General features: G+C 44.4%; 1 protein-coding gene across 2 annotated transcripts; it reads left to right on the top strand.

Annotated features, from left to right (window-relative positions):
• Positions 1 to 366: 366 nt before the first annotated feature.
• Positions 367 to 5,542, top strand: LOC137715751 (uncharacterized). Of its 2 annotated transcripts, none has more exons than XM_068455091.2 (3): positions 367 to 2,640; positions 4,058 to 4,365; positions 4,959 to 5,542. In XM_068455091.2, the coding sequence occupies exons 1-3, from the start codon at positions 758 to 760 to the stop codon at positions 5,309 to 5,311; spliced, it is 2,544 nt and encodes an 847-aa protein (XP_068311192.2). In that variant the 5' UTR covers positions 367 to 757; the 3' UTR covers positions 5,312 to 5,542. The 2 variants fall into 2 exon arrangements, with proteins under 2 accessions (XP_068311192.2, XP_068311193.2); XM_068455092.2 differs by having other exon boundaries at positions 523 to 2,640; positions 4,965 to 5,542.
• Positions 5,543 to 11,967: the final 6,425 nt, after the last annotated feature.

Raw genomic sequence — 11,967 nt, 5'->3', positions numbered from 1 at the left:
AATCGTATGTGGAATGTCATTGTACATTTTTGATATCAAAAGTCTCCCCAACTGAAATGTTATTTGTTGACTGAATTTGAAGGCTTAATGATTTGCTGTCAAATTTATTTTTAATTCATTTTAATAGTGGGTCTCTTATTCTATTAACATTTCAACCAATAAAAATTGTGTTTCAACATTTTTTTTAATAATTACAATAATTGAAAGCTGTATTTAAATAATAAAATATTAAAGAAACATAAAATTTAACATAAGACTTCAAATTATCATATTAACCATTAATTATAATTTAACTCTTATAATTTGATATTTTCTTTGAAAATGGTCTAAATGGCAAAAGGACGCAATCCCACTAACCCAAAAAGCACGGCTGCAATCTTCTCGCCACAGGCTCACCCAAACCTCCCGGTCCCCAACATTCACTAGACAGCACTCAAACCCCCCTTCACGCAGCCAATAACCATGTGCCACGTCACCAAATCCACCAAACCATCTCCCACCAGATCACCACCTGCTCTACGCAGCCCACAAACATTTAAATCGCGGTGGCAGTCCTTTTGGTTGCCAAACAACAAGAAAAACAGCCGCTGCAGCACGCCATAATCTCTCTCTCTCTCTCGTTTCTTCTCCGACGCCACTTTCTAGGGTTTCGGTCCCCCTTTTTCGGCCATCAACTGAGAAACTCAGTCGTCTCTCGCTCCGACGTCTCTCCGTACGCTAAACCTTTGTCGTCTTAATGTTTTAGGGTTTTGTTTTCATGAGTGGGCGGAGGCTCGGGGACTACCCGAGTCGGTCTTTGGCGAACCACGGCGCGAAAGCCGAGGAGAGTCGACGTTCGTACTCGGGTCGGGTTTCGGGTTCGGCAAGAGCAAGACCTGAACCGAATTCCCGGAGAGACTACGATAACCGTCGTTATTATGATGGTGAAAGAGAGAGAGACAGGCGGCCGCTGGAACCGGCAGGTCTCAGCGCCGGTTTGCCCCTCTCGGAATCGACGTCGATGAAGTTCGAGTGGAACAATCTGCTAGCCCGGAGACCCGCCGTTTCGACCGCGAATCCGGGTTTGAACCGACCCGACTTCGGTTTCAGCTCTGGAAGTGGGAAAGTTGGGGTTCTGGACCCTGGTGTGGACCCCACAAGGAAGCTTGCGTATTTTCATGGCGGTTTCCCGGCTGCGTTGCCAAAACCCCATGTGGGTATTCAAAATGTTGAAGACTTTAGGCTCGGTGACCACAATGCATACATGAGTCCTGAAGATAAGGCCGTGTTTGGCAACGGAACTGCGCGCTCGAGCATTTTGGATCCGGGTTTTCGCGGGGTTTCTGATGAATTCAACACAAGTCAAATAACGGGACTACATCAGTCGGTTGATGCCGGTTGGGGATGGCGGAATCCGAAATGGGACAACAATGTCCCTGCATATGGTGTTAGAGAAGTTCCGAGGCCTTCGGTTTACAATGCTTCTCTCAAAGCAGGTACTCAGGAGATTAGCCAGTGGAACCAATATCCTAATTTTATGGACCAAACACAACCCACTGTTCTGAATTATCAATCTTTGAGCGAACAATCGATCTCTGGTTATGATGAAGTTTTGGGTTCTAGTCCGCGAACCCGGAGCTTCGGATTTGGAAGAGATGATGGTCTCGAAAGAGGGCGAGAAGCGTTGTCGTATGAAGGTACGTTGAAGAAATTGGCTCCGCTTGAGGGTGATCGAAGTTTGGACGAGCTGACCACCCTGCAAATGTGTGCAATGAGGAAACGTGCTCTAGCTAGGAAACTACGTCGGAATGAATCAAATTCTGAATTGTCCAATGATTCGAGTGACGCTTGCGATGTACCTGACTTGAGTTTTGGGTACGATCAGTGGAGTAATGAAGATTTCAAACATTATGGAATCGTTGGTCAGGATCACTTGAACATTGACCACGCTGTGACCTGTGGTGAGGGTCAATGGAACATTGACCAAGATGTGAATTTCGGAGTTAATCACGTGAACATTAACCAAAATGTGAATTTTGGAGAGGATCAATGGTACACTGGCCGGAATGCTATCTATGGAGAGGATCGCCGTGGTCCAAACCATGTTGTGGACCACTGGAAAGCTGAAGATGTCAACAAACTAAATTCCGACAATTTGTTACCATCTTCCAAACTGCCAGTACCTGTCCAACAGCGTCATGGAGAACAATTCCAATCTACCAGGTTGGATGTAAAGAAGCGTTTGGGACCTTTGAAGTCACCTGGCAGTATAAAAAAGCGCTTGGGACCGTTAAAGTCCTCTGTTAGTGTAAAAAGGCGTTTGGGACCGTTGCAATCACCTGGCAGTGTAAAGAAGCATCTCAGGCCTGCTCAAGATGTTCCTAATCTCGAATTCCCAGATTACAAACCTCAAGATCAGTACAAATCTCAAATAAGAGAAACCGATGATTTTAGTGGAAGCATTCATCCTCAAGGGGATGACATTCCAAAAGTTCAGGCGAAACCGGCGGGGATGGAACTTCCTGAAGATTCTGAGGAGTTCAAGAAACTGGTGGATAGTGCCTTTTTTAAGCACATTAAGCTTTTGCATGAAAACCCAGCTCTAAGAAGACAATTCACGGGAGGAGGAAGTTTTACTACAAAGTGTTGTGTATGTGCCAGGTCTGTCTTCTACGTTGTAGTATGTTTCTGAGTTTATGTTTAAATTTACTCTCTGCTGCAACAGGGGGATTAGAATGATTGTAACGTATGGAAATTATCTGACATTAGTGTAGTTAGGTAAGGTTTAACTTTTAGGTCTCTTCAGATCAAGATAAATTGATGTACTTGAATTTTCCTCGTCTTGGCTGTCTTGGAGGGGCTTTACCAAATGTTGGCTGTCTAGACGCTGACTATGTGGCCCTTAATTGTTTGGGCTTTGGTGACTGAGAATCGTGTTAAGTTTAAATGTTCTTGAACTCTTCCACGGGAAGATGAGGTTATTGGCCTAGAAGAGCTTTCGGGATGTCCAAATTTGGTTGAAAGATTCCTTATGATTAGTGAGTGCTATTGGGGGAGCAAACCCATTTTAGTTTAGTGTTTGAATATAGGTTTATGGTACTCATGTAACATGACCAAGTGAGATTTCTCCAATCTACAACCTCCTATAATTTGAAAAGGATGAAAATTGTAGATGGAAGGAAAGACGATGGGAACTCTTCTACCCTTCTTGTTTGTTTTGAAAGAAGTAGTGCAAATGAAGTTTATGGTCATGGTGGCAGCGTGACCAGTATCAGGACGATAATTATAGTCTTGGGTAGTGGTGTGCAGTGATGTGAGGACTTGTTCTTAGGTGGCCATGATGGATGGGAGATTGCCTTTTTTTGTTTGTTCTTTTGGTATTCTTTAGTTACATGTGATCTACTTACCACCATGCTGCTTGAAACCCACGGTGGTGAGTGCCTTGTTTATTAATAAGGAATTTAGGGCTTTTCAAAGGAAGAATTTTTCAAGGAAGTAAAGCTTTGAAGTTAGTATTTGATAAATTCTTTTGCAGACACTGCCTATGCATGTTTGTCGGATGGACTACTTTCATTTGATCATTAGCGGGAGAAGAGAAACAATGATCGTAAAAACTGAGTTAGAAAGATGATTGCTGTAGTTTCCCATGCTTTTAGTAATCTGAAGTTCCTGCATGCTACTCTATGGAAGAGATCCTTCCGTGGAAATCCATATATTTTACCTTGAAGATGGCTACTTTTTTTTGTGTCATCTGTGGCGTGTGATACCTAGTATCCTGAGTCTTTGGCTCTTGCGCTTTGAGATCTTGTAACCTTGAAAGTCTTCTAAGTCTTCACTTTCCCGTTGCGGGATTAGAAGGTACTTATTTGGTAAAGTAGTTTTTTATTGTAGAGGAACTTTATCCATGCACTACTACATGATTCTCACGATGTATATGTTTCTGAACCAAGATAATGCCTCTGTTTGTCCCTTTTCACCTCATGTCCTACCAAAATTTTAAAGTGATGCTGTAGTTTGTCCCACGTCGCTTCCAAGGAATTGGTTAATGACAATTGAATCTGCCTGCCTGTTGTATCAGCAACTCGAAAGAGTTTGCAGGTGTGGTGCCCTTGGCAATACATGCCTTCATGTCACGTATGGCTGGTTCCAGAGCAGAGCACTTGGGTTTTCATAAAGCACTTTGTGTGTTAATGGGATGGGACAGTGCATCCGTCTCGAATGGTTCATGGGTTCAGCGGTTCTTGCCTGATGCTGAAGCCTTGGCTCTGAAGGAGGACATGGTTATCTTTCCTCCGGTTGTTGTCATCCACAACACTTCCATAGCAAATAAAAATCCGAATGAAAGGGTAATTGTAACTATTGAAGGGCTGGAGGATATTCTTAAAGGTGAGTAAGTATACTTTGATGATTTATGTGACAACTTTCCAATGATTTTGTTCTTTGACTGTAGTAGCAGATATTTTAATATGATTTCCATCTTCTCCATTATTCATTTAAGATTATGTTTCTTGTCATATTTCTGTTTTATTTTGTGATTTCATTTTCTTTTTTCATTTATCATTTCTTCCAAACTTCGGATTTGACTTGCATAACTCTCTTTGATCAGTTGCAACATTCATGGGAGGTGGAATGCATTTCCAAATGGGTAGTGCTATCCACATACCCCTTTTTACCTTCCACACACCCATTTCAATTTTCGGCCGTTGGATCAAATATATGAAGAACATAAATTAACAAAGGGGTGTGTGAAAGGTAAAAAGAAGTGTGGATAACAGCACCCTTCCAAATTTAAAAATTATAATTACGGTTCTAATTTAGTAACCAACTTGCCGCATTTCTGCCCTTTTAACATGCTTTCTGTAGTCGACTTTATAGTTGATGGTGTAATGCTTGTCGGTTTTTCTTTTTATGATACTTTTTTGGTTGGTCTTTTTGTTCTTTTCTAGTATTTCGTATTTTTCATCTCAACTTAATCGTAGGTATAGGCTTTGGTCGGGGGAAGGCTAAGGTGTGCCGTGGGAAGCCTGCAAGTTACAGCATCTTGGTGGTGACATTTAATGCCACATTTTCTGGTTTTCGGGAAGCAGAAAGGCTTCACAAGCTTTTTGCTGAGAACAAACACGGGAGGGCTGAGTTCCAGCAGATCACCTCAGCTTCCCTCGGCAACAGCAGCAGCGAAGGGAAGCAAAACTCGCCGGAAGACCAAGAAAATTGTTTATATGGCTATGTGGGACTTGCAGAGGATTTTGATAAACTTGAAAGCGAGACCAAGAAGCGGTGTCGGGTGAAGAGCAAGAAGGAAATCCAGGCTACTGCAAACACTTATTTGTGAAATGAATAACAGTTAACTGTGTACATCTACATCTAGGAATTTCTGTGACCTCTCAACTTAAGCCTTTTGATTTTTTGGTGCTGTACAAAATCACAAGTTCAGTTGATTGATATTTTGTTTCTGAGAATGTAGCTCTAAAGAATTTATTGAGTCCCGCTTGGGATTGCTTCTGGAGGAAGTACTTTTGTTTATAAGTGTTTTTATTAGAAACACGTTAAAAGGGGCATAAAACTTTTATTCTATTGTTGACAAAGTCAGTCCTACTAACAACATGCCAGGCACGTATATTGGTTAAAAGAGTAAACTGTAGCAATGGTCCTTTAACTTTAACTCAAGTGGAGCAATAACCTCTTAACTAAAAAGCTATTAGCAGTGATCCTTTAACTTATCAAAATGTGCAGCTATAGTCCTTCAACTAAAAATACATTATCAATGGTCCCTCAATTTTAATCTAACCAGAGAAATGGTCTCTCAACTTTAACCCAATTAGAGAAATGATCCATCAACTTTAATCCAATTGTAGCAATGGTCCTTCCAACATAACTCATTTTGTCAAAATTTTGACGAAATTGATGAAAATGACTATAGCTACACGTTTTGATAAGTTGAGGGACCAATGGTAATGAATTTTTAATCGAGAGATCATTGCTCCAATTTAGTTAAAGTTGAAGAACCATTACTACAATTTACTCTTGTTAAAAATGAAAAGGGACTCAACAATGACTCATTGCAATTGTTTATTTATTTATTTTATTGAATAAGATAGCGACAAAACATTGAGATATAGAAAACCTACCAGAAGTAAACTACATGTGACAACTTCGAGATAGGGAAAAAATGCATCACACATGCTTTACGACAAAGAAGAAGCAAAATTAATAGGCAACTGGTTATTTACCATAGTGGTGAATGTAGAGGAGGATCTAAATCTAAAAGCTAGATGAGCTAAGAATACAACAAAATAAGGTTCTGTTTGGGCCCAAAATATTATTGCTGGGCCGAGCAGCAGGATGTGCTCGGCCCAAGGTAATGGTAAATACTATGGGCCGAATAATAAATCTTGGGCCAGCTGGCAGGATCGGCCAGATCCTATCCTAAGTAGTCCGAATGAATAGGAAAGGTCGAGAAAGTCCTAGTGCGATCAGGATTCTCGACCAGCGAGGAAGGGAGTCCCGAAAAGAAGGAAAATTCAGAATCCCAGTAGGAATAGGTTTGTTCGAGTTAGAGGCGAAATTGGACAAGGACTCCCAATCCAAATCAGAATTGGTTTTCAAGGAATGGGGCACTATAAATACAAGAAATCATGCAACATAAATGGACCTTCAAATCAGCACACAATTGCCCTGCGCAAAACCTCTTAAACACCTTGAGATTTTTCCTTTTCTTTTTCCTGCCGACACACCTTCAGTTTGGATAAACAGCACTGTGGAAGCACCCGGCGAGCACCTTCACTTTGGATAAACAGCACTGCTGCTGCAGAATCAGCCGACCAAGAAGCACCTTCAGTTTGGATAAACAGCACTGCGTCGAGGTCGACGGGTTATCTATCTAAGTCTCGGTCGAGAAAGGTTTTCGAACCTTTGTTGGCAGAGGTCACCTTGCTAGCCTTCTCGGCATAGTTAGGTGTTACGAATTACATTGCTCGGCGTACTGGTCGCCGAGTGATTTTATGATTGGATACTCACAAGTGAGTTTCAGGGTTCGGCATTCCGACAGCCGAACTACGTTTACCATCAAGACATACATCACGTTCGAGTACCTGTGCCCATACAGTTTGGTCTCGATTCGACGTGCTTATACTCTCATGAATATAATCACAGTGACCGAATCGGGCTCGGACGATTTGTGAACTCCGCAGAATTAGCAGCCTTGTCTTCAGGCTGTAGAACCCAGAGACCGAGAGTGTTCCTTCCTCGGTCGCAATCGCAAGATAGAGAAGTCAGCGACGCGCTCAAAGCTACATCAACAAATTTTACTCCTCGGCCAAGCTCGGCCGACGAGTTGGCACGCCCCGCATTCGACCGAAGGACGTAGTTAGCTTATTAGTTACTCGGCCTGCGCGCCACGTAGGTTTTGTAATTTTTAGGGTTAACATTTTGGCACGCCCAGTGGGACCTTTGTGCTAAACCTTCGGAGTTCATGACCATTGAGACACGGTCTACGAAGCAGAAAACAACCATGGGAAAGTCAACGACTGACTTGCCAGTGCAAGGCCTTGGGCAGGATTTGCACTCTACAAAAAATCCGATCACAGTTGTGCCGCCCGAGGCCACAAGTGTAATACACCGAGAGAATGAAATCTGTCTCGGCGGGCAACCTCACAACCTAGCAGTCCCGAATCAAACGGCTGGAATGTTCATGGAAGGGATTGTTGAAGATTGTGACGACGATGGTGGGGAAGGTTCCGATCCACCAACTAGGACATTCCTTCGGAGACGACTGGATGAACAATATCGTCAGGTCGAGCAGTCGATTGGTCAGAAGGTGAATGATTTGCTAGAAGCAATACGTAGTAACAGCGATACACAGACCAGAATGCTTGAACTATTGGTTAGTAAAGCTTTCGAAGATGGCCAGGTCGGCCCACCTCGGCAGCTTTCGACGAATGTGCCAATACCAGCCGAGAGAGGGCCCGCCCGGCCGCAACCAATCACCTTAGAAAGAAGAGGTGGACCAGGGAATAGATCCGAGGGACCTAGTCAGGGAGAAGAAGCCGCTTCCATAAACGTGACCGAAGTCCAGAGAATGGTTGATTCGGCCCTAAAGAAAGGGCCGAAGTTTCCAAAATTCATTCATCCATACCCGGCTTATGTAGAAAGGTTTGAATACCCACGAGGATTTAAGATCCCTGATTTCAGCCTCTTCGCCGGGGAATCATCTTTATCCTCACTAGAACATGTGGCTCGGTTCACAGCGCAGTGTGGGGACGTCAATAACGATTTCTACAAACTACGGCTGTTTAATTTTTCACTGACAGGCTCAGCTTTCGCCTGGTACATTAACCTTCCACCCAACTCCGTGCAGAGTTGGGAAGAGTTAGTCGAAAAGTTCCATGAACAGTTCTATCGGCCAGGGATGGAGATGTCCGTATCATCGTTGGCCAGGATGGCTCAAGCATCTGACGAATCTCCAATGGAATACCTAACAAGGTTTAAATCGGCCAGGAATTGGTGCCGAGTGCCACTCCCCGAAGTGGAATTCGTCAGGATCGCCCTCAACGGATTAGACGTGGAGTACAAAAAGAAGTTCTTGGGGGCAAATATTCGAGATATGTACGAACTTGCTCAACACGTCGAACAATATGATTATCTGCTCCAAGAAGAAAAGATATCAAAATCACCATCCCGGGGGACGTTGTATAAGAATCCCACGGTTAGCTATGCATCGGCCGAAAGTGAAGACCCTCAGTATGCTAGTGTAGATGCGGCTGAGATAGTAATAGACAAACCCTATGTTTGCAAGGCCTTGGCGCAGGTGAATTCCAAAGACACCAAAGCCCGTTTGGCCGCCGAGGAAATGAGTAAGTCATCGAAAGTATACACTTTCGATATCACCAAAGCTGATGCAATCTTCGATCAATTATTGGCAGTAAAAATCATCAAGCTTCGGCCGGGACATAATATCCCTAAGGCCGATGAATTAAAGGGAAAGATATACTGCAAATATCATAATTCTAATAAGCATGCAACCAATAATTGTGTTATGTTCCGAGACACAATTCAAAGTTGGATCGAGAAAGGAAAGTTGAAATTTCCGGAAAAGATGGCGGTCGACGTTAATCCTTTCCCTTCAACAACGATTGGTATGGTGGATGCTCACCTTCCTAAAAACAAAGGGAAGGCCGAATACGTCCCGGTGCAACATGTCAGTCAACGGAATGGTCGCACAAGACTACAGCTTGATATTTTTTCTAATGCACCACCAACGGAACAGTCGAGGTCGAGTTCCAACGAAACTCATGGACCAAAGGTTTTATGTGACCATTGTAAAACACCAGTTGAACCTGGGAAGAAGACATCTTCAACACCACCCAAGGCCCCTACAACATCATCAAAGGGATTAGGTCCACGACGTCAAGTGTTTGATCGACTCGGCCCACAAGTACAGCCGACAGACCAGCCCTCGGTCAGGCGGCGTCTTAACTTTGACGCACCTTTCTATAATGAGGATTATTACTCGCGCAATACCAACAGTACGGGCTCACCAGCCGATCGTAAAACTTTCAAACCACCCAGGACATCGGATCAACGCTGGTACAGTTACAATTCTCCGACCGGCCTATACACGGCACTGTCCAAATCCCAAAAACGTCGTCGTCAATGGATAGATTGCATGGTTCGGCGACGAGAAGCGCAGTCCAGCCCGGCCAACCAATGGCAACCAAAGAAGGTTGTGGAAGAAATTAGCGAACGGCCAACCCCGACTATCATGACCGAGTTAGCCGAAGGGAAGAAAGTAGCAGCTACCGGTTTCGAAACTACCATTGAGGAGTCTGAGAAGCGTATTAAGATCCTTCTCCGGCCTGGGAAAACGAGAGCTCGTCTCGAATACTTTAGACAAGAGGCCGAAAGGAAACTTTCTCCGTTGCCACCGCGTGAGCCGTTTATTAAAATACGGCGCAATTTACATCCCCTATTCCTCGGTGAATCCCTGGAATACATGCGAGAGTTTCATAAGAAATACTCCGCAAATGACTTGTACGGACTCCCCAAGGCATGTCAGGAAGCCCTCGACTTAGCTTTAACTTGCCCTGATGCCGAGCAAATTATCCAGAAAACTTTCGACCCAGCAATTAAAGCCAGGTTCCAGTATATACGGGAGGCTCGAGTCCTTGGTTTTGAGGTCTATCCCTATACAGACATCGACGCCGCCGAATTACCCTTTTTACCTTGAAGACCTCCAGCATTTGCGTTATCATTTCGAAGTTTTCTCGGCTGTATCGCTCTTCGGCCTCACGGCCGACGAGGAAAAACAGATAGCACAGTTGGATACATATCTAGACACGAGGAACGCCCGTATTGCTTATGAAGAACGAGTCCGTGTAACAAAGGATCAACATAAATCTTTGGCAGTCAACATCGTCGAGGGAAATAGCCCACCCGCACTCGATTTGGTTTCCACGTCTCAGATACCGGTTCTTACCGAGGAACTCAAAAGTTTGATCGAAGATGTTCCGCCGACTGCTACGGGGGTTAGTTCTGCAGAAGACGACGACCACGATCCAATGGGCCCCTCGGTCCTCGAACATATGGAAATCAGTATGGTCCACGTCTTACCAGCCGAATTCCAACCAAGTACCCACCAGTCGAATTTCTTGGACGGAGACGTAGTTGCCGAGGAAGCAACACAAGTAGACTTCGTCACAAACGACGACGATAGAGAAAACCGAAGCGGGGACAACCTTAAGGCAGCTTTGGCCGAGCTATTTCCCCGTTCCCCCTCGGTTAATCTCCAACACCTGAAGCCGTTGTATGTCACGGCTCACATCGAAGGATTTCCCATTTCTAAAGTGTTTGTCGACTGTGGAGCCACAGTCAACATTATGCCAATATCCGCCATGAAGGCTTTACGCCGTTCTGATAATGAACTCATTCCGTCAGGGATCACTATGAGCAGCTTCGTTGGTGATAAGTCTCAGACCAAAGGGGTGCTCCCGTTGGAAGTTAGCATTACCGGTCGTCAACACATGACGGCATTCTTTATCATTGATTCCAAGACCGATTATAACGCTTTACTTGGCCGCGACTGGATCCACCAAACCAGTTGCATTCCTTCATCACTCTATCAAGTCCTCATCTTTTGGGATGGCAAATCGGTCGTAGTCCACCCAGCTGATAACCAACCATTTGAGACCAACATGATTCAGGCTCGCTATTATGATGATCACGTCGGCTATATCACCCTCCAAGGCCTTAACGAGGATGAACGGCCGACGAGAATTTCAGTACAGAAAGTGATTGAGGTCGGCGCCGAGACTGTCCAACAGGATTCGGCGAGACTTGGTTTGGCAGATTTAGTCACCAATGCCGATGATTGAGCACACCACGCAAGAACGGCGTCAGGCCGCGGTTTCATCCACAATGGAACGTCTGCTGGCCCATTGGTACGCCATTACCAAGCAACCACATTCCGACATCCATTTAATCGAATTCTTGGCCGAAGCAGATAACGGCCCCGCTCTATCTTTTGATAAAGTTCAGGCTGCACCAGCCGAACTCGAAGACCATCGGCCTCAAGTCAAGGACCCGTTAGAAGAAGTTAACGTAGGCACGGCCGATGATCCTCGAACATTGTTTATTAGCGCGTTACTCCCACCGCCCATGAAGGTCGAACTCCGTAAGTTACTCTAGGAATTTAAAGATTGCTTCACATGGAGCTATCATGAAATGCCAGGCCTCGACCGAAACCTTGTAAAGCATAAGCTACGCATCAAGGAGGGGTGTAAGCCTTTTCGACAGCTTCCTCGCCGATTTTCGAACGAAGTACAACTCGGCATTAAGGAAGAATTAGTTCGGCTTCTAAAAGTCGGGTTTATTAGGACCGCTCGGTATGTCGAATGGTTGGCCAATATCGTCCCCGTGTTAAAGAAAAACGGTGCCCTTCGCATTTGCATCAATTTTCGTAATCTAAATCTGGCTACTCCCAAGGACGAATAT

This window comes from Pyrus communis, chromosome 3, assembly GCF_041283825.1.
Source record: "Pyrus communis isolate YQ-2024b chromosome 3, ASM4128382v1, whole genome shotgun sequence".
Taxonomy (NCBI): domain Eukaryota; kingdom Viridiplantae; phylum Streptophyta; class Magnoliopsida; order Rosales; family Rosaceae; genus Pyrus; species Pyrus communis.
This window is presented reverse-complemented; position numbering and strand designations above follow the sequence as displayed.

Bases quoted from the DNA above. Each gene is read 5' to 3' on its own strand.
- LOC137715751 (XM_068455091.2), top strand. From the start codon at position 758: ATGAGTGGGCGGAGGCTCGGGGACTACCCGAGTCGGTCTTTGGCGAAC. The intron at 2,641-4,057 runs GTCTGTCTTCTA...CTGTTGTATCAG, and splicing joins AAGTGTTGTGTATGTGCCAG to CAACTCGAAAGAGTTTGCAG. The intron at 4,366-4,958 runs GTGAGTAAGTAT...ACTTAATCGTAG, and splicing joins GCTGGAGGATATTCTTAAAG to GTATAGGCTTTGGTCGGGGG.